The sequence below is a fragment of the Hoplias malabaricus genome, chromosome X2 (genome assembly GCF_029633855.1).
Source record: "Hoplias malabaricus isolate fHopMal1 chromosome X2, fHopMal1.hap1, whole genome shotgun sequence".
Lineage (NCBI taxonomy): Eukaryota > Metazoa > Chordata > Actinopteri > Characiformes > Erythrinidae > Hoplias > Hoplias malabaricus.
This window is the reverse complement of record NC_089819.1, coordinates 19,419,401-19,440,894: the sequence shown is the minus strand read 5'-3', so window position 1 is coordinate 19,440,894 and position 21,494 is coordinate 19,419,401. Positions and strand designations below refer to the sequence as shown.

At 43.3% G+C, this 21,494-nt stretch overlaps 1 protein-coding gene across 1 annotated transcript in view; it reads right to left on the bottom strand.

The window, feature by feature from the left end:
- The window catches only part of LOC136676678 (myocyte-specific enhancer factor 2C-like), a 73,406-nt gene that overhangs the window by 42,219 nt on the left and 9,693 nt on the right, over positions 1-21,494 (bottom strand). Inside the window, exon 2 of the mRNA XM_066653835.1 lies at positions 2,046-2,250. Within this exon, the coding sequence (XP_066509932.1) occupies positions 2,046-2,099 (54 nt within the window). The 5' untranslated portion in view covers positions 2,100-2,250. The remainder of the gene's footprint in view (positions 1-2,045; positions 2,251-21,494) is intronic.

The following is a 21,494-nucleotide window of genomic DNA, read 5'->3' as shown; positions in this document are numbered from 1 at the left end:
TAGAGCATGATCATGTTTTCAACCGATACATTATTTAAACAAGCTCAACACTCTCCTAATAAATAAATCTTCTTTGATGGTTCTTGACTGGGACGCTTGGTCTTCAATAACTTCAAAATAGAACCTTTACATCATACAGAATGTGTGTAGCATGTTCTCTGGTTCTATAAAAAAAATGTGGTAAGCTGTAAATCTCTTATTGTCTCGCCTTGCCCTCCTTCTATCCCTCATGATCCCAAGTCCCGGAAGGCTGTGGCATTGTCTCTCATCAGGTGCCCTTCCTGTATCAATCTCTGATCTTGGGCAAGAGAGAGAGAGAGAGAGAGAGAGAGAAAGAGAGAGAGCGATAACACCAGGACAGGATGCTCTCAGTGCAATATGATAGCCACCTCCAAAAACATCCTGACCTAGACCATGCTCCCTGCATCCTTCTTGCTGTCTTTCCACTTTCTTCCTCTCTTTTTCTGTACCCTTCCACATGGCTCTTTATCAAAGCAGCCTTCTGTCATACCACCTTGACAACCATCTGTCATAAACTAGCACTGAAATGCTGTGAAGGACGTTTTAAGATTTCTGTGTCTGCCAAATGGTCAGTAAGTGACTCACTCTTAACTCTAATATTCCTACACATGCGAGAAGAAGAAAAGACTACCGGTAGGAAACGAAGAACTACTGGCAGGGTCACCATGTGCATGTGAGCTGCTGGTTTCCTCAGGGGGGTGGCAGGAGTGGGGGGAACTCACTCAACCTACCAGCACTGAATGACTAATGTCACATCCCCCTGCCGTCTGTGCTGTATGACACACCCATTACTTTCTCCTGTCTCCACCTCCTCCTCTGCCCCTCATGCCACCTTCAATAATTGATCAACTTCTCCCCAAAGTCCCGACAGCAGCCATTAACTGGAGTGTGGACCCCTTCTGTGATATCGAAACTGTTAGCTCCAGAAAGTCCCCAAAACAACAGTCTTTTTATTTCTTCCTAGGAACTGAATAGATGCTGTGTAAGGTTGTGGCGTAAGAGGTGGACTCATGAGCATGCAAAAGAGAACAGGCGGGAAAAAAAGAAAAAAAAGAAAACACAGAGCCAAAAGAACTACAGTCAAGTACCTCACTAAGTGCCTCAAAGTCAGGCTTCTGGTTGATCTTTTGCCCTCTGAAGGCACCTTTAAACTCCTATTTCTCTAACAGCGGGCAGACGTAAACATCGGCCCCAGAGAAGAGCTCATTGATCTTGCTGTAAAACAAGTACCTATGTTACTGGCACCACCATAATCGATACAAGTACAGAATTTGTTAGGTGTGATATCTGTGTGTGTTTGGAGATGCCTCATGCCCTGAGCAGGTCATGAAAATATATTACATTTAATTTAAATCAAACTTCAGAACAAACAAAGAAACAGAAAAAAAACCTATTACCATTTAACCATTTCTAGAAATGGCTGCATGACCAACAACAAAGCTCTAACTGTCCTTGATACCAGACTATAATCATTACAACCATTCCATTGTGGTTGAATAATATTACATCATGTGGGGGATGAATCTGAGGATACGTGGAAAAACACCAGGTTCTTAAGATCCTAACAATAACTGTAAGTCTGCTGGTTTAATCTGTAAAGGACATTGTGCTGATGTCACTCACAGGGCTTATATCTCATTGGCTTCCACCTACTAGCCGATGTGAAAAGGAAAACTACTGGCCCGACTGGTACGCCCCTGGAAATCAACTCACGCGGCTCCTCCCCTCTCTCCCTCCACTGCGGGCCTTAGCTGCTGTTTGCCTGTTTGTTTGCACTTGCTTCCCACTCGGTACCCGCCCCTGCTAAAGTAATCTTCCACTGCCATTAGTTAAAGCCGGTGGCACATCGTGCTTGGGCTGCTGGAAGGGTGTCACACATCAGTGCCACTGCTGCTTTTACAAAGGACAGTGTCAGTTTGAAAGTAAGCTGTTTGGAGTCAGCAAGCGCCTGGAAATCATTTGGGTTGAACTTTAGTGGTTGAGCTTAATTCTGCGTGGTCTCACGCTCAGCCGGAGTGACTTACCTGTCTGTTGCGTTCGTCCATAATCCGCGTGATCTGAATCTTTTTTCTCCCCATTGTCCCCTTCCTTTCTTCTCACTCTTCTTTCACCAGATAACTTTTTTTTGCTTTTGTTCCCGTTTCTTTTTTCTTTTTTTTTGCGGTTCCTCAAACTTTGCTTTCTTCTCTGTACTTGCTCCACTCAATTCAAAGATTCCTGCAGCTGTACCTGTGTGTGTGTGTGAGAGAGAGAGAGAGAGAGAGAGAGAGAGAGAGAGAGAGAGAGAGAGAGAGAGAGAGAGAGAGAGAGAGAGAGGCATTATGTCAGATGAAAAATGGCAAAAACCACAGTGTGGAAAAAAAAGAAAAAGAAGAGTCTGAGCCACATGGGACAGTGAATAAAGACAAAAGAATCTGTCAACATTTTGTGCGAGCGCTGTTTTTCGCTGTCGATATCATGCAAATCAGAGCCAGCTCTTCGGCGCTCCGACTACGAGGAGAGACAGCACTGTCACGCTCTCTCCGCAGTTGCCCAGATTTTGACAGGGTTTTTTGGAAGTGCCACTAACTTAACGGCTCTAATCACCCGCAATGTGGTGTTTACGCCGTCCTGAACGCTGAAGCGAATCGAGTTTCTTGAAGAAAAAAAAAAAAAAGATATATTGCTACTGTGTCAGAAAGCGCTACTGTGCGTATTGCAACCACTCTCATGTTTCTTGTAAAACACAAACTGAAATAAGGCGCTGGCTTGGGCAGGTATTTTCCCTGCTATGTAGGATCAGCTCGAGAACATGATAACAGTGGTGGATGGGATACATCAGATGGCTTCTTGTGTAAGCACGACTGATTCATAAAACAATGTGGATATCAGTGGATTTGAAAGAGAGGCTTGATGCCAACGTGGGCTGCTCTGGTTTGTTCTGCAAAACACACTCCACGAGCCTCTCTCTGACATGATCCTGTAATCACTTCACAGTGTAGCTCTCTCTCTCTCTCTCTCTCTCTCTCTCTCTCTCTCTCTCAGTATGAGAGAAGTATGAGGCCTTCATCAGGCCTCCTGCTGAGAGCTCCTCAGTTTGAAGGGGCTGCCCTCACTCGAGCAGCTAACCTTTTAGATCCGTGTACTGTGAGAGCTAGCGATCACAAACGATGCGAGCTATCTCTTGTGTGTGTGTGTGTGCGGGCGCGGGCATGTGTGTGCACATCGAGTGCACCTCCCCGGTGCCATAAAGTAGGCCAACCCGATTCATCTCGGGGAGGAGCGGCAGAAGTGTTGTTGTGTTTTCTTCTGACAGTAGAGGTGATAACGTCCCTCGTTATGCAAATGAGCATCCCATTATTTAGGCTGGGTGTAATGCAGTGGAGCTGTCAGCGGTGTCGCATTAAAACCCCTCCATCGCTCTCTTTCTTCTTCTTTTTTTCCCCTCTTCTTCCTCCTCCTACTTCTTCTCCTTCTTCTTCTTCTTCTTCTTCTTCCTCCCCTCTCCCTTCTTCCCTCTGCCTGTTTCTGAAGCACGCTTCCCCAGCACCTGCCAGAGCGAGTCACAGACGTTGATGTCGTTACATCTGAAAGACGTGTCACTCTGTCTTCCCCTCTGTCTATCCACCGATCTGTCCTCCTCTGGCTCTTTGATAAGCAGATTTCAGAAACTCCAGTTTGCAATATTCGTGCAGGCAAGTCCCGTGCACCTTCCTTGGTGTTCTAATGTTGCACCTGTTTTACCTAAGTGACAGTTTGTAGGGAGACGGATTATGTGGCACTATGAGCAACGAATGCGAATGGAGCCATACTTCCATTCCATACGAGTCAAAACAGCAAGTGTTGTCAAATTCTGCTGCTTGCTACTATGAGGCTACTCCATAAGATTCTACGCTGAGATGTTAAATTCCCTCACGATCCTATTAAAACAGATTGGTCAAACACACGCAGCCTGCGAGACAAAGGAAAATTTTATGCTGTTACTTCTATAATTGCCTAGCACCGTTCGTGTGCTGTGGTCTCTATTAATAACGGACTTAATGGGATGCTTTATTAGAGTCCCAACAACACCAGTCACACTCTATGAGAGCTGTTAGGAAGACTGTCAGCGAGTGCCTTAACACCTGGATGATGAAACTAAAGCTAGCACGATGATTGTTTGAAGGACTTCTGTTGAACAAGGAGCAAAACAACCTGGCAACAAGCAAGTGATAATGACTAGACTACTGTGTAAATATTTACCGAGATGCAGCCACGAAGCTGGCATGGGCCGCCGTCACCTCAGTGCAGCCGAATGCTCGGATGCTTAAAAAGCTAAATTGATTGGTTCCGTGTTGGCGTCCCCTATTGATAAGATCAGCTTTGTTCTGTCTGTTTTACCTCGTTCCTCGGTAACTCTGCTGGGAAAATGCGCTATGAGTTAAATAAGGATAAACAACCAAGGGCCTTAGGTCCTCAGCTAAGTGTAAGCACCTTGGTCAGAAAGAGACTAAAGTAAATTTCTTTCTTAGATCTAACAGAGGGAGATTTCAAGTGCTTGTGCTGATATTTGTGCTGAACTACTATGAGTCTGAAAGTGTAGCTGCCAAGAAGCCATTGCTAAGAAAATGGAGTAAATGGACTGTCTACCACAGACCTCTACATCACTGAGTGTGGCTGGGATTCCCGAGGATTGTGGGAAGCTGAAAACGCAACCGATTTCTAAGAAGGAACTTTTGAGGTGTGGAAAAATATCCCTGGAAAATTCTTTAATATTTTAGAAAAGTCTCCAAAAGACTACAACAGATGCAGCAAATACAGACATGCTCACTGTTACAAGGAAGGTGTTTTTATTTGTATTTTATATTTTCATCCAGTGAATACTTTTAATATTTTTCCAGAAGCTGGAATATTAACTTGTAATTACATCACATTCAGACGGAAATTAAATTAATTAATTGTGGTGTTGGACGAAGTGCGGTGTAGAACAATTGTATTATGCTTTAGTAATAAACAGAGATATATTTCAGCTGACTATGAAACACAATGCGGTTTACATTTGTAGGGTTGAACTAATAAACAAGCAAAACAACACTGTCACCTAAACACAAACACACACACACACACACACACACACACACACACAGAAAGAGAGAGGGAGAATAAAAGAGACGCCCTATCTTCCCCACACATGTGACTGACATGCTTTGATGAGAGTAAACAGTGCTTTGTGTATGAGTGTGTTTGTGTGTGTGTGTGTGTGTGTGTGTGTGTGTGTGTGTCTGTACACCACCAGTGTTCCACAGAGAGAGAAATAAAAGTAACAGGATTTTTTTGCCATTTTAAAGAGTGAGAGAGGGAGAGAGAGAGACCCAAAGACTTGGGTCGTGCAGTAGTGAGAAGACAGCCTGTCTGAGGGGTCACTGCTAAGGGCTGAGAGGTCAGAGAGGGAAGCTGTAAGAGAGAGAGAGAGAGAGAGAGACAGAAAAGGGGGGCTGTCAAGTGTGTGTGTCCATATGTAACTGTGAGAGCTAGGGCAGCAGGAATGAGTAAAACACAGAGAGAACAAGTTATAAACAGGAAAGAGAGAGAGAGAGAGAGAGAGAGAGAGAGAGAGAGAGAGAGAGAGAGAGAGAGAGAGAGAGAGAGAGAGAGAGAGAGAAGCCTTCCATCTGTTAACCATGCCTTCTTTTTCCTGTCATAAGTGAGAGAGAAAGAGAAAAGAAATAAAGATTAAGGATTAAGAAAAAAAGAAGTGAGAGAAAAAGGGGAAAACTGAGTGTCAGTACTTAGATGTAATGAGGTTTTTGCTCTCTCTCTTTCTCTCTCTCTCTGTCTCTCTCTCTCTCTCTTTCTGTGTACCCCCAGCCCCCCCTTCCCACATTCTCCTTTTTCTCGATGAGAACTAGAGCTGAGAGGGCAATGGGTACGAACAAAACCAAGCACAATTCTGGGTCGTTTCATTCCCAAGTGTTCCACTTAGGGGAAAAAAAAATCATTTACACTCAATTGTATTGTCAAAGTCTTAATAGAGTGGATATAACTTCATGTGCTTGCTTATCTGATAGGCTGCCTCAGAAACGAAGGAAAAAAGTCAGAAAAGAAAAAAGCTAAGGTCTTATTTGAAGGGTAGAGAGTGAGAACTGACTATGATTCATGAGGAATATGAAACAATACAACAACCCTCTCAACTCTACAGTTACATTACCTCACGTTACTGTCTCTCTGAGTTACACCGTCACACCTGGAACACAGGACCAACCCTTTAACCTGTTAGCGTGTGTCTACAGAGGTTCTCACTCTCACTACCTCACAGAGTTAAGGACTTTAGTAGCGTTTCCACATCTCAGTAACAAACCATGCCGAGAGCAGAGAAACCATTTTCGGGTGGGATTTGCTATGATTGGTTGGTTCCACATTGACGATTTACTTAGGTATTTACTGATCAACAAAACAGATGGGAACAGAAACCATAACCTGGCCCATGAGTCCAGACCTGTGTGGAACGGCACAGCTCGGATATAACTAGATAAATAGAGAAGGCGGGGCTTACACGAAGGACACACCCACAGATTTTCAGACATCAACATGGGACAAGATTTTTGGTTGTTTTGATTTTCAAGTGGAGAACCTTTGTTTATCTGAGGCAACATAGAACACATCGTCACTGTCCAAAGAAAAACATGTATCTCCAAAATAGTAACTTTACAGAAGAAGTCAGTGGAAGTCAATGGAAAAAGATTTTATTCCAAGCAATTTTAGAGCATTTCTATTGGTCCATTCATTATGAAGTTTTCACACAGTTGTGTTTAAATGATGTAGCAAAATTAAAAACAACAAAAATGGAGATACAGGTCTGTATATGCACAGCGAAGATATGGTTTTGGAAATGTGTTAAAAACAGCTTGGGGAGAAAAAAAAAAAAAAGATCAACACAGAATCCCAACCTCAGAAATGAAAATCATACAAAACTTAATTATGGTACACCTCTGATGCATACACAAATAAGTTGTAGTTAATTTAACTTAATAATTTATTAAATTTACTGTAATTAAACGTATCATACATTACTTTCTAATATTTCTAGGATTAGGAGTAGGACTAAGGGGTTAATCCCTGACCTCATGATACCTTTAGTGCTGTTTAGCCAGCTGAGCGACCTGTAGTGGATGACAACAAGATCTTAGTTTTTCCTACAGTTCCACGTCTGTCAGCACAGTATTCTCTCTCTCTCTCTCTCTCTCTCTGACTCTCTCTCTCTCTCTCTCTCTCTCTCTGTCTCTCTCTCTCTTTCTTCTCTTCTCCTGAACATCTGCAACACATTTGGTAATAGCATGTGCTTGAAAAGAGTCTGTATCCTCTATCCTCGCAGGGAAATGTGGTCGCAGGGATTTGAAATAACATATTACAGTGCAGTAAGTAAACCTTTTAGGAGGTGCACGATACATTAAATAAACCCTCACTCTTTTCAAATAAACTCCAGTTTCCTTGAAGAGACAGCCCGAAAAAAAAGTAGCTTCAATGTAGCTTCCGAACAATTCCAGTATGAGGACGAACTCTGCTGCGCCAGTGCCTGGAAGCATGCTTGGATACTTTTTTTTTCTCCTCCTGCTTAATCCTCCCAAAACTCTTTCTTTCTCCCCTAACAGCGTTTATTTTGTCAGCGCCGATTTGATTTAATACACGTATTTGGGAACGGGCAGCTGTTTATGGATGATAGTTAACGCTGCGCAGGGATGCAGCCAAGCTACAGCAAAGGGGATCCAGGGAAGACCATTGTCTCGGTAATGTTATTACAAGCAGAGATTCTTGACTGAGCCGGGGCTGCCTATGGGAGATAGGAGAGTGAACGAGCAGCAATTGGTCAGCCAAGCAATGGGATGAGTGACCTAAACCTGGAATCCGGCTTGGTGGAGGTGGGATTTCAGGGGCGCGTGGGTCGAGGTGACTGTCAAGGCTGGTTCAGAGGCTTAAGGAGAATGTATGCTGGGCTGTAAGTGAGACTGACGTGTTGTGGTGTACATACTGTGGTTTTAGAAAGAATGCAAACTGTGCTCACATTTTCTAAAAGAGAGAAACAACTGCATGACACCAACATGAGGTCTTATATATGTCTTATATACCGTCATGTGAAATGTACGAACGCTGTGTTGGCCGCTGGTATTTTCAAATGGGCAAGAATAAGTTGGAAGTTTGTTGTAGTAGTGTGACATTAATTTTGTTCACAACACTCTTACACTAACATCTACTCACAACATTCAAAAGACACACCAGCATTCTCAGAACTGGTCTCACCTCCAAGACCCCCAACACTGGACAACCAGACAGGAAACACACACACACACACACACACACACACACACACATTCACTCACACAAACACAGAGCCTGGCGGAAGGACGTGACATCAGCAACCACAGACAATCAAAGGTGTAAAGGTGCTTCCTTTCCTAAACTGTTCCAGAGTGCACAAAATGGGAACCAAAACTCCTGCGCTTCCTTCTCCTGGCCAGAAAAGAAGAAAGAAAAGAAGAGAACAACAGAAAGAAAGAAAGCTGAGGCTTCTGCCGCCACCGCTGACCATAAACAAACGGCCACATTCTGATGCAAGCACTGCTAGCAAAGCCAAAAATGGAAGGGGGGCTGTGATAAAGCCAGGGGAAAAAACCCTCCAAAAACTACTTACTATGCAGAACTAATGAAGCCTCTTTATTGTTTTGTATCTCTCATACAACTAGCCTCTGATTGGGAATCCCACACTGACTCCATTCTTTTACCAGCCCCCAAAAAACCTAGACTTCACCTCAACCCATAAAAAAGACAAGCAGGAAAAAATGGCCAAATGCCACAATGAGAGACTTTATTAGCGAATGTGTGAAATTATGGATGAAGTGCGTTTCTGCTGGGCGGCGCTGGCTGAATAGCTCTTTTCAGGTGCTACGTGAGATTAGGGCATTCGATGGAAAAGGAGAGGTTTCATTTACGTGGCACAGAGTGCTCTTTCAGGGACCTTCCACAGCAATGCTTCACCCCTGTCTCTCCCCGCAATCAGCTGTAAATTTCTTTAAAATAACGCTCGGCTTCGTCGCCAGCCTCACTGATGTCTCCTGAAGAGAACTCTCTCTGTATCAAATAGCTTCAGGCTTTAAGGTATTCGTCAACTCTGAAGAAAAATATGTCATGTTTATCCTTCACTTAGCTTGTGTATGGAGTTTAGGCAGCCAATTAGCTGTAGTCAAAGTGATTGTTTTCAATTGCCTAGAGAAATCTCTAAAGAGAGAATACACAGTACATGTCTCTCTGTCGTGTCCCTTGATCTAACCTACCCATAGTATATAAAGCGTTGTAATCTAGTGGTATACAAAATTTAAGACAACAGCTCAGTTTACTGGTCTCTGAACAAAAATAAGTTTCGGTCTCACACACTAAAAAATATAAAAAATGAAAAATAAAATGTGCGTTAAATGTGGCAAATGGCAAGGTTTAATGTTATATTTTCCCTTATGTTAAATTCTGCAAGTAAACAATAATTGTGAAGTAATGTAGGCAATCAATCAAGTCACTTAATCCCGGATAGACCAAATATTTACATTTGGCAATTTGACATATGTCCATTTTTAATTTACTAAAACATTAGAACACAGCAGCTGTGTGAATGAACCAATAGAAATACTCTAAAATTACTTGGAATCAAATCTTTTACATTGACTTCCACTGAAAGTTAAGAATATTTACAGTTTTTTACTTCTATAAAGTTACTATTTTTGGGGAAAAATATTATATATATATTTTTTTGACAGCAACAATAAAATGTCCGATAAAGAAAATCAAGTACCAGTTTATTGTAGGTCATTTCCCATAGGGCTTTTATGACAACTGACACAAACCTACATCAACTTTTATTAAAAAATCTTATTCCAACAAAAATTAATCATAAAAGCTGCTTATGTCAATCCCAACACAGAAAATGTTGACAATCCTTGAAATAAGTTCTAAATGTTCATGTAGGTTTGCGTCAGAGTAATGTATGTGCCATGTAGCCTTATGAACGACGGCCTACAGTCAAGGGTTACTGAAAGTTCTCATCACATCAATGAAGAAAAAGAATCTGAATTGGTGTTAATGCCTGGAATACGGCCTTGCGTTAGTAAATATGTCAGCACACGATGAAGGGTAAGCAGTGGAAAAGGGGATGAAGCAGTGCTGACAGCAGTCGTGTTCCTCGCTCCCTCTGTAAACACTGACCATGGCCCACCAGAGACGAACAGGGGGCAGGTGAGAGCCGTCTGTCAATTAGCTATTGCCAAGCGGGCCAAGGACAACGTGGCTCGACACACCGTGTCAACTGCAGCAAGGCGGAGAGGCAGAGAGGAGGCAGCTGCTCGGTTCCAGAGATGAATGGTGAGCTGGGTAGTGAATGATAACTGTCCTCTTCAGAACAGGTGTTCGGCTCGAGTGAACAAGCACAAACCGGGGGCCTCGGAACCTTTGGAGCAGCTTGATGAAGTGGTCTCTGTACAAAGGCTCAATGTATGGGTAATTCTCAGAAAGTGCAGCTTCTGGAGGAGCTGTATTTTATACACTACGGTACCTAGAAGACAACAAAATTCACACTTCCCGATGAGTTGCTAGTTACAGTGGAAGCAAAATATGTAAAGAAAGCAGAACTGAAAAATACCGATGCCACGGAAAAAGAGAAAGCAAGAAAGTCAGAGGCTCATGGGCTGAGATTATAGTTTTGTGGTCTTTGTTAGAGGTGGGTGATATTATAGCATTTGATCAGTATCATGATACATTTTGTTAGTGATATTAGAGCTAAACCTTTTTTTTTTCATGCCAAAATTACAACAGTTGTCATTGTGTAAAATGTTCTGATTTCTTCAAGCAACATTGTTAAGAAAGTAAGCAATTGCAGTGTAGTTTTCATTAATTCATTCATTCATTTCCATAACTGTTTCATCCTGTTCATGTTTGCAGTGAGCCTACCTTGAATCATGGGCACCAGTCCATCACAGGGCACCACACATTTAAACATAAACTCACACATTCACTCACACTTTCACACCTACGGACATATTTGAATAGTCACTCTACCTAATAATGTGTGCTTTTAGACTGTGAGAGGAAACCAAAGCACTCTGAGGAAACCCACATAGACACAGTGAGAACTCACCAAACAGTGACTGGGGAGTTGTTTAAACACAAAACCCCAGGACTCTGGAGCTGTGTGACTGCTACCTGTTGCATCATGGTGCCACGTTAATTGCCATATTGCAATAAATCTCAAATGTCCTATCGCATTGTCGTATTATAATTGTGCCATGTCACTCACCCCAGATCCTGAGCAAGTTCTCTATCCCACACCCAGCTTGTCATTTCTTTCCTATAACACTGACATATGCTCTGGTCTTCAGACACCGTGATTTGAATAAAGAACCACAATCTTGTGTTCAGGATCCCGTCTTCACACATCTGCAAAAGCAGAGCTGTGTTTATCAGCAAATGTCTAACCACTGCCACGTCACACAGAGGCAGCTCGAGGTCCAGGTGCAACCACAGCACCGCTCCAGTCTGCCACTCAAAACTTAGACTCATGAAAACTCATGAAAATATAGACCTCTGGTGTAATTCTTCAGTTCTCCAACTGGACAAACAGAACAGAACCTGTTTCAGCAAACAGGCAAGAGTGAACACGAGGCACCGTGACAACGTCACACGCAATCACACCGTGAAAATGTTAAAATTTCGCAAGAAAGATTTCTTAATGACACATTACCAACAGGCACCAAGCAAAAATGTGATCAAAAAAACGACTGTTGATTAGCTTCTCTCATTCTTACATTCTTTTAGCAACATTACTACATTTGTGGAGTGGAGTGGAGTGGAAAGTTATCCACATCTGCAAATATTTGCTTAAAATGAGAAACACCAGCAGAACAGATGTTTATATTTGACCAAATTTATCGTACTTATCGTTCTCCAGAGCGGGGTGTTTAGGCAGCACCGAGTTACTGTAATTGTATTGCTCTGTTATGCTAAAACAGGTAGATCTAGTAATTCATTAATGTTTCTGTACCTGCATTAATATTGGAAGACACATAATACTGGACTAAGATATACATTAATGCATTTTATATTATTATCATAACCCCTTATTCAACATTGTCTTAACAAGTTATTAAGAGGGAAAACTGTAGTCTGGCACATTGCTTTCAGCTCTGAAATCAATAGCATGTGTATGGCATTAATACTGTAATTGTATTGCTCTGTTATGCTAATGCAGGTAGATCTGGTAATTCATTAACATTTCTGTGCCTGCATTAATATCGGAAGACACATAATACTGGACTAAGATATACATTAATGCATTTTATATTATTATCATAACCCCTTATTCAACATTGTCTTAACAAGTTATTAACAGGGAAAACTGCAGTCTGGCACATTGCTTTCAGCTCTGAAATCAATAGCAGGTTATGGCATTAATACTGTGATTGCAATATTGGTCATGAATCACTTAAAATATCGTAATAATTCATCCAGGTCAAAGCTCAAACCTGATGATACAGAAAAACTGAATCTTAATGTAATTTATTATATAATATACACGTATATAATGGTGTAATTATGTAATTACTTTTAAATGGTAGAGCAAATGAAGCTAATGGCTCTAGACTTCTAAAGGTTACCAGTGTGGAAAGAAATGGTTGAGGGGGAAAAAAAGAAGGAGACGAGGAATAAATAAAGAAATAAACAGAAGCAGCGCATGTCTTTGGTCGGTGAGTAATCACCTCCCTGTGCTCACGGCCCAGAGCTATGTCACTTGGAACAGACAAAGGCCTGACATCTTCGCCCAATTATGTTCTCGGCGGAGGATGACAGCATGTGGCGGTGTTAGCCGTGTTCAGGGGTTGCGGCGTGTCTCAAGGCCGAGTCACGTGCTGCTTCTCCGTGCCTTAAATCATCACGAATCGCCACACCAGCCAGAAGCGAGCTGAGATGGCCCTCTGATTATTTCATTGCATTTTTTTTAACCCCCCCCCCCTCCCTCCCCAAGCGCCCCTCCTTTCCTTCCTCCTCTGCCCCCTCTCTACCTTGGCATTCTAATCAGACTAATTAAAAGCTTTGTTCATTTGGAAATCTCCGATGACAATTTGTTTCACCCTAGCCTACAGCGGTCCTGTGAAAAAGAGAATTAAATTTGATCTTCTGACAGCAATTATTAAACGCTCCCTCCTGGCTTCAATTAAGCCCAGAGGCTAACGTGGCTCACAGACCGAGAGCGGGTGCCAACACACTTCCTTCTCACTTCTTCTGCTTCTTCTTTTTCTCCATTTTTCCCCCTCCCTGTGCTGCCCCCCCAGCCTCTTTCTTTCCTTCTCTTCTGACTTTTTTTTCTTCATGTGTGGCGAAGTACGGTAAGCTACTGAAGCACTTGATACTGAAGTGTTTTACTGAAATCCTGTAACAGTCCCCCACCCCCTTCCCTATTTTGACAGCGAGCGGGAAATTTAAAAAAAAAAAAACAAACAAACAAAAAAAAAAAAACAGAAGTTATAGTTGTATGCAAAAAGTTTGGGTGCCCCTGGACAAACCACACATTTTGTATATTTTCTGATTAAAAGCACTTTGAGTGTCCTTAACAGAGAGCACACCATGACATATAACGGACACTTGCATGTTTAGTAATTGTGACATGTTGGAAAACATTTTTTGTTTAGGGCATATTTTATAATTTATATATTTTTTCCCCCTCCAAAATGTGACTCAGAACAAATAGACCCTTGCAGTAATATTAGATGAACAATGCCTATTCCCTGTAGAAGATGTGTTCATTTCTTTTTGTCATTTGACTGACTTTTATACACAACTGTAACGCCTCTTTTCCTTCTGAGTAATTGCACAATTCTGACTGTAATGTTACAGTAAATATGAAGAAGCTGTTTCAGTCTCGTACATCCATAGTGACCCAATCAACAAATCAACAATAAAAACAGAAACGAGATAAAAAAATTCACTGCTTTCAAAATTTCTTATTGGTGTAAAAACTCTGCTTATTATTTCCCCTCTATTCGAGATATCATTTCGCAACACAGTCGTTTCCCAGAAACTTATTTTAGAAGCACATCTCATTTTAAATCAAGGAAATGTTTTTATATTGTTTCAAGATTAAAGGCCTTAACTGTTTTACATTTAATATGCAATTCTTTTGAGGCCAGTTGTGGTTGGTCCTACACCAATGCAAATCAAAGCTTCCTGTTGACCTCCGATTTTTTTTCTGCAAGCAAATGAAATGTGGGGGCTGGCTCAAATGGACCGTACAATATTTCAAAATGAGTGAACAAAGCAGCTTCAGTGACTAGAGATGGTAATCAATACCTCGTGCTAAAATATTCCACCACCAACTGCTCCCTCGAAAATTGTCTAACTGCTGGAACCAGAGTTTGAGGGCTACATGTGAATCACACCACTGGGGTCAGTCGAGATAATAACGTCAGTAAATTCTTTGATTAAAATTATATCAAATTTTAGAACAGTAGAATTTTTAGCTGATCCACAGAGACTCTAAGAAATGGAGTTTAAATCTGAAATATAAAAGCACCGCACTTCAACCAGGATGTCCTTCATAAGTTCGACCTAGGCTTCGCTTTTTTCTCTTTTCTCTCTCTCTCTCTCTCCCTGGTCCCAAAGCACTGTATGAAAACCGAGTAACCCAGATTGAGGAAAAGAGAAGAGAAGGGGAGAGCAGCTGTGTGTTAGTCCAGACACTTTCTTAAACTCTCCTGCTGTAAAAAGCTGTAGTCATCCCCCTTTCCAACAGCCTTCTTGTGTTCCAAAATGATGTCACACTCACTCAGTGTTACCGCAAGCTGATTGGGCTGATTGGTGGAACCACTGCCCCACTGTTGATGTCTCGCGCCATTAAACGACAATTGTTGCAGTTGGTGTTTGTCTAAGCAAAAGGGCCACAATTTCTGTTTCCCTCCTCTTCGTGCCTTTCTCTCTCTTCCAATTCCGCTCTTGCTTAATCTTTCTCTCGCTCTCTGCCTTCCTCCCCCTCTTCCTTCACTTTTTCTCCCTCTCTGACTTCCTGTCCAGCAGCAATGGGGCAAAATACAAACAAATCAGAGACAGCACTTTGCGCATATTCCCCCTCACGCCACACTCATCACTGGAGCGTGACAGATCATCACACTGTTTTAGGCCATGACGGAAACACCAATAAACTTTGCAACTTCTCAAGATTGAGGCTACTATTATATTCCAGGATTGGTGGGAAAACTTCATGTTCAAAATCATGTTCATGTACTTGTATTTCCAATAATCAACAGTTCTTATCTGTAAAGGCTGGTGGAACCTTTTGAAACTGTACATATAAGGCTTTAAAAGGCAGATCATTCTTCTGGGCCAAGTTAAAACCAAAGCTCCAGGCTGAAAATAATTGTGTTCAAGACCAATTTTCTCAAACTGCTTCAAATACAATGATGTACCACACTGAAACAAACAGCCGCAAGCAATAAGACAGAGGATTTTAACCATGACAAGACTGACTTATATTGTCTGAGTTCTCAGAGAGAAAGTGTGATGCACAGCAGTGTGAGAATTTCCCACAGAGCTGTGCAAAATTCTAGAAAAGGACATGGTGGGTGGCGAAGGCGTTGAGAGCTAAGCTAACCCCGGTCATGACAATTATGTTTATTTAAACTCGAGCTAACAGTGGGATATAGGACGTTTAATAGCACGTCCCTGTGTTCCAGTGAACCTCACATTTTTTATCGTATAAAGAAGATATCATAGCAGTCAATCTCTCAATTGAAACCAGAAATGAAATGAGTTCCTCAAGTTATTCAGCTTCATCCTCTGCCCTGTCAAGACCAGATTGGGGAGGGGGGCTGGGCAAAGTACTGGAACGGAGCAGTAGGTTCTATAATGCGAAGGCAGCTAGAGATACCTCAAGGCTACCGGACTCTAGCCTGAAGCAGGGGACCAGGCGTCCCCTGAGGGGCCGATCCTACCCAAGTCTGTCATTATGAGACCAGCACGTCCACATCCCCTCCTCTTTTCTCTCCTTCTCGTCTGTTTGTAGTGGTGGGGGGAGCTGGCAGCAGTTGGCAAAAGCTCAGGCAACGGCTCGGGCCGACCTCATCAAAGCCAGCCCTCGTAGTTTGTCACAGAAAGCAACCAATTAAGATGCGTTAAGGGGAGAGGGAGGTCTGCGTCTGGGAGGAGGGAGGTGACGGAGCAAAGAAAGGGTGGTGGGGGTGAACCAGCGAGAAGATAGCGTCTGATTAAAGAGTCCACCGCAGCTGCAGCGAATCAAACTGACCCGAACTTTCAAAGGAGGAGGAAAAAACCTCAAGGCCCACAAGGGAGGCAAGGAGAAGAGTAGCGCTGGCCAGATCTGATAAACTTCTGGCGCTGTTTAACCCTTCAGAATTTGTGGAGGGTTTACAGTGCTATGCCCGGTTTGTTTTTTCTAAGTCTGTTTCCTGTCCTGGAAATGATTTTACACTTAGAAAACCAGATTGCACCTGACTGTATGTGAGTGTGATGATGAGACAGAGACTGGGACTCAGTGTCTACACACAAACCCCCACCACGGGTCCTTCTCCAGCTCCTGGAGCGCTAGCAGATGACCCTTGAGCTGCTGCTATTTTTGAGCTGCACCCCACGATGCATGGCTTGACTCGGCTGGTACGAGAAAACCTGTCAAGGTGGATTTCCCTGCTTTTTTCCAGTGCACCATTGATTCTCAGACATCTTTCACCTCCTGCACTGACACGGAAGACACGGTGCCACGCGTCATTGCAATTAAACTCAACCTTGTCTTTTTTTCCTTCTCTGTGAAAAAAAAAAAACTTCTACAACTTGTATTTTATCTCCCTTTCCCTTTCAAATCTTCCATATCTTCCATTCTGTCTTTTTTTTTGTAGGAGATGCTTGTGAAGTGTGATGTGCCTCTGTGTGTGTGTGTGTGTGTGTGTGTTTTTTTCTTGTTGTTGGATACGGTAGCAGGCCTGCGCACATTTGCATAGCTTCCTTTGCTGCGTGTTTCTTGTGTCTCGCAGCTGTGGCGGGCCTGCTTTTTTCTTTTCCTTTCTCTCTCTCTCTCTCTCTCTCTCTCTCTCTCTCTCTCTCTCTCTCTCTCACTCTCTTCGTTTTCTTGTATGTGATCACAAAAGGGTGACAGGGAAAGTTTGGGTCTTTTAGTCAGTCTGATGCTCGGCGCTGGATTAAACCGGCTTCGTGCTTCTCCTCCGTTCACGTTGCGATGGCTCAACGAGGAGAAAAAAAAAAGATGAGAAGAGACAAGCAAGACAAATAAACAAACAATAAAATCCAGCTCGGAGGGGGAATTGAACGAGGAAACGGGGGGTTACAGTGTATTTATTTTATTATTATTATTATTTATTTATTTTATTAGGGGCGGGGTGGGGGCTGGGGCTGGGTTATCAAAAATAATCACCCTTCTAATTACTGTTATTCCGTCGCTAATCACCAGCTCTTGCTGAATAAAGTCTGTTTCTCGATGGGGCTGATAAGGACGAGAAAGAAAACAAGGAGAAGCCGAGCGCCCATGGCCAAAACGGTGTATAAATCAACAGTGCGCTTTATGTGTGCGTGTGTGCTTTTGGAGTCTTGCACCAGAAGCTGAAGCTTATCCTCACCATCTTAGCTACTCCTTTTTTTTTAGTGGGGTGTTGGGTGGGGGGTGTTTTGGGAAAACGCAGGCTGCTCTGAGTTGGACCAGGCGGGGGTGGTTCAGAGAGGGGGGGGCTTGTTCACAGCAGCCCAGCAGTTCACCCTTGCAATTCCCTCAGCTCCTTCTCCAGCTGCACCGTTCACATAACCTCGCCTGTCCCCTTTGGCTAATGATAGCAGAGCCTCTCTCTCTCTCTCTCCCTCTTTCTCTCTCTTTTCCACTCCCTTCTACTCCACTGCCGGGCACATACATCCCTCCCATCCCCTCCGTTGCGAACTTTGCTTTTCCTTCTTTTTTTGTGTGTTTTCCAAGATATCAGACCTTTTTTTTTCCCCTCTGTTTCTCCACCCTGAGAAAAATCCTCGGGCTGTTTGACCCTAGGCCATTGAAAAAGTACCTACTCCACTCTCCTCCCTAAAACGCAGCCCTCCTTTTCCCTCATTCAGAGCCCACATTGACAGCTCTTTCTCCCCATTCTCACACTCTCTCTCTCGCTGTCTGTCCAGCCTCCCCTCCGTCTCATCCCTCTCTCTCCGGTGGGTCCGCTCGGGGCTCCGGTGCTGGGCCCGCTGCTCCTGCTGCGCATTATCCCAAATAAACAACTCATTACATGTGTAATTAGGCAAGGGGGCTATTGCGGAAGCTTAATCCATGCAATGTTCCCAGCGCCTCTCTCTCTGTCTTTCTCTTCCGCGAGGGCCGGTGGTGGAGGGAGTAGCTGGAGAGGTGGGAGTGGAGATGATCTCTGGGCTCAAGAAAAAGAGGGTGGGCAAGTGGAAGAAATCGAATAATATCAACAATTCTCACATACAATTCCCAACAAAAATGAACTCTTTTTCCCTCTCGCCCCCTTTGTCTCTCTCTCTCTCTCTCTCTCACTTTCTCTCTCTCTCTCACTTTCTTTCTCTCTCTCTCTCTCGCATGCTGACTCCCTCTCTTGCATGCACTTCTCTGCGTAGGCTACTCCCCATGGATTTCTCCACTGCTCTTCCCTGTTTTCTCGACCATCTTGGAAATGGGTCATCGACAGGCTGCGCGGCAACATTTTAAGGAAAAGTGACTTAAAAAATAATAATAATAAATTCTCGCTGAGAACAATACTGTGGCTTTTAGCATGTGGCCTGCTTATCAAATATACGTTGCTTATACGCTGCCATAAACACATTAAGCACATACATACTGTTAGTCCTCTACATACGACATATCACATTTTCTTCGCCAGTCCATTAAAATGCACCCAGACACCCACTATTGCAGTCGGCCTAGGCCCTTTCTCCTGACTCTGAGTGAGGAGGTGAAGTGAGTAACTGGCCTGGGGAAGAAGAGGAGGTAGTGGGAGATGGTGGCGATGGGTTATAGCAACAACACGAGACGGCGGGGAAGATGTAACACCTAATGTCGATGGCACTGGTGCAAGCTGACGGTGAGATTCACGTTCATCAACCTATGGCTCTTTTCACCATAGATGAGACAGTAGCGGTGTATTGCCTGATGAATGATGTGAATGGATGTGGATATATTTACATCTCTAAAAGTTTGTAAGTTAGTATGTAGAGGACATAGTGAGAGACAGAGAATTAAAAAAATAAAATAAAACTTAAAACTAGGGGTGGAATGATCTGGCAAAACAAAAAGGTACCACACTATTTTCTTGCACTTGTTGTTGCTCTGAAAAGTAGAAAAGTAGAAGTGCACTGCAACATAATATATCATGATAATGATAAGCTATCATCAAATTACCCAGCCCTTTGAGAGAGAGAGAGAGAGAGAGAGAGCGAGAGAGATAATGCGAGGTGGGAGACTGCTTAATTAGCATGAAAAGACAACGGTTTTTCCTGCACAGTGAGGCATGTCGAAGACACTTCCCTTTCTGCCTAAAGATGCTCTGCTTAATAAGATCAGACCTTCTCCATTAAGCGGACACAGAGAACGCTTGTGCTTTTAACACAGCAGCAGTAACCACAGGTATGACACTTACTGCAGGCATGCTGCTCGCGATGCAATTATTCTGTGGCCTTTGCCCCTGGAGCCTTCCCCTACCTCGACATCCTGTAAGAATGGCCGAGCTGTGGTGTTAACACTGACCATGTTCACTGAGGGTGGCCAGAGGTGAAGGCATCGAGCCAATATCAGAAGGAAATAATGGACCCACTAGGCTCAAATAAACAGACCTGCCTCTCTTAGTGCTGCCCTCTAAAGGTGATGAAGCATCTGTCCGACTTTAAAACTCTTGTTAGTTTTCTGATGTATTGGCCTCAACACAGTGAATAAAAAGCATTTTATGCTATTCTTCCATCTTTAGGCAAAGCACAAATCTCTTCCACAGGGGAATGACACAGTTCTTCACGAAGGAATTAAACTACGAAGCTTGTTTAAGACCTGTCTCGTCCTTCAAAATATTGTCCTAGCTGACGAATGGCTTTCAAAGCTGGCCTGGTTTAACAGGAGGTGGAAATAGGAACTCCCTCTCTCTGTCACTCTCTCTCTCTCCCCCCCCCCCCATCTCTCTCTTTCCTACAGGTGCTTGCTTAGAGTCCACAAGCCCCACAGTGACCCAGCTAGGGACACGCAGAGATCCTGACAGAGTGTGAGTGTGGATTTTCTGGTGTTTATGCTCATGGGTTTCCAGCTCCAGTGTAAGACATGACGTGCATAGGTTCATACGAGCGTGGGCATAGTGTGTGTATAGAGTGGGGTCCTAGAGATGCTTCCTGTCTGCATTCTAGTTTGCATGATTTAATTAAATACAAACGTTGTCATTAGAAATGTACCAAGTAACATTGTGTTTATCAGCGTGTCCACAATGTACCTGCATGATAAAACAAAACAACATCAAAGGAAGGAAGAGAGGAAGTGTGTGTGTGTGTGTGTGTGTGTGTGTGTGAGAGAGAGAGTGTTTGAGTGAGAGAGACTGAGGACGAGAGACATAGGGAGAGAGGGAGAGAGGCATGGATGCTGGGCGTCAGTGGGACTGCTAAGCCAGCCAAAGTCTCGGCAGGTATCTTCCCTCACTTCCTCCGCTATTTATAAACCCGCGAGGCGCTCCGGTCCAAAAATAAGAGCGCAGACATTTTTAACCCAAACAATACTGCAAGCTCACACATGCAGTCACACCAACCAACACACACACGGGACAAGGGGATCATGAACACGAGGAGAAAAGTCAATCTCACGGCTGAGCTATTTCTGTCAGGACGCCTCTGTTTAGGAAGCCCAGGCCACGGGTCAGAAAAAACCTTTAATACCACGCCTGTGTTACCCAACTACTGACACAAGAGCCCCCCTACACCACACACACACACACACACACACACACACACACACACACACAGTTATTTGTTTTTCCACTGAGGCCGAGAGGAGCAGCTGCAGGTGAATGCAGCCACCTCCGCAACTCCACTCATACGAAACGAAAGCAAGGTCTCTCTCTCTCTCTCTCTCTCTCTCTCTCTCTCTCTCTCTCTCTCTCTCTCCCCATTCTCTCTTACATGAAGATGTTCCTTTTTCTTTGTCTATGTTTGATGTATATTAAAGTATTTGAAAATTCAGTCTCTCTCTTTCTCTTTTCTTTGTTCTTCTCTCTCCTCTTTAACTCTTTCTCTGTCCTCTGTCCCTTTCTATTTCCTTTTTCTCTTTTGCTCTCTCTGTTCTTCACTGCCTTTCTATCTCTATCTCATCTCTTTTTCTTTCTCCTACACCTCTCTGCGTTTATCCTTTTATCCCCACCCTCCTCTGTATTTAGTTTCCTTCTCTCCCTTTCCAGTCTCTCTCCTTATTTTATCTTCTCTTTCTTTATTTCTTTTAGTTGCTA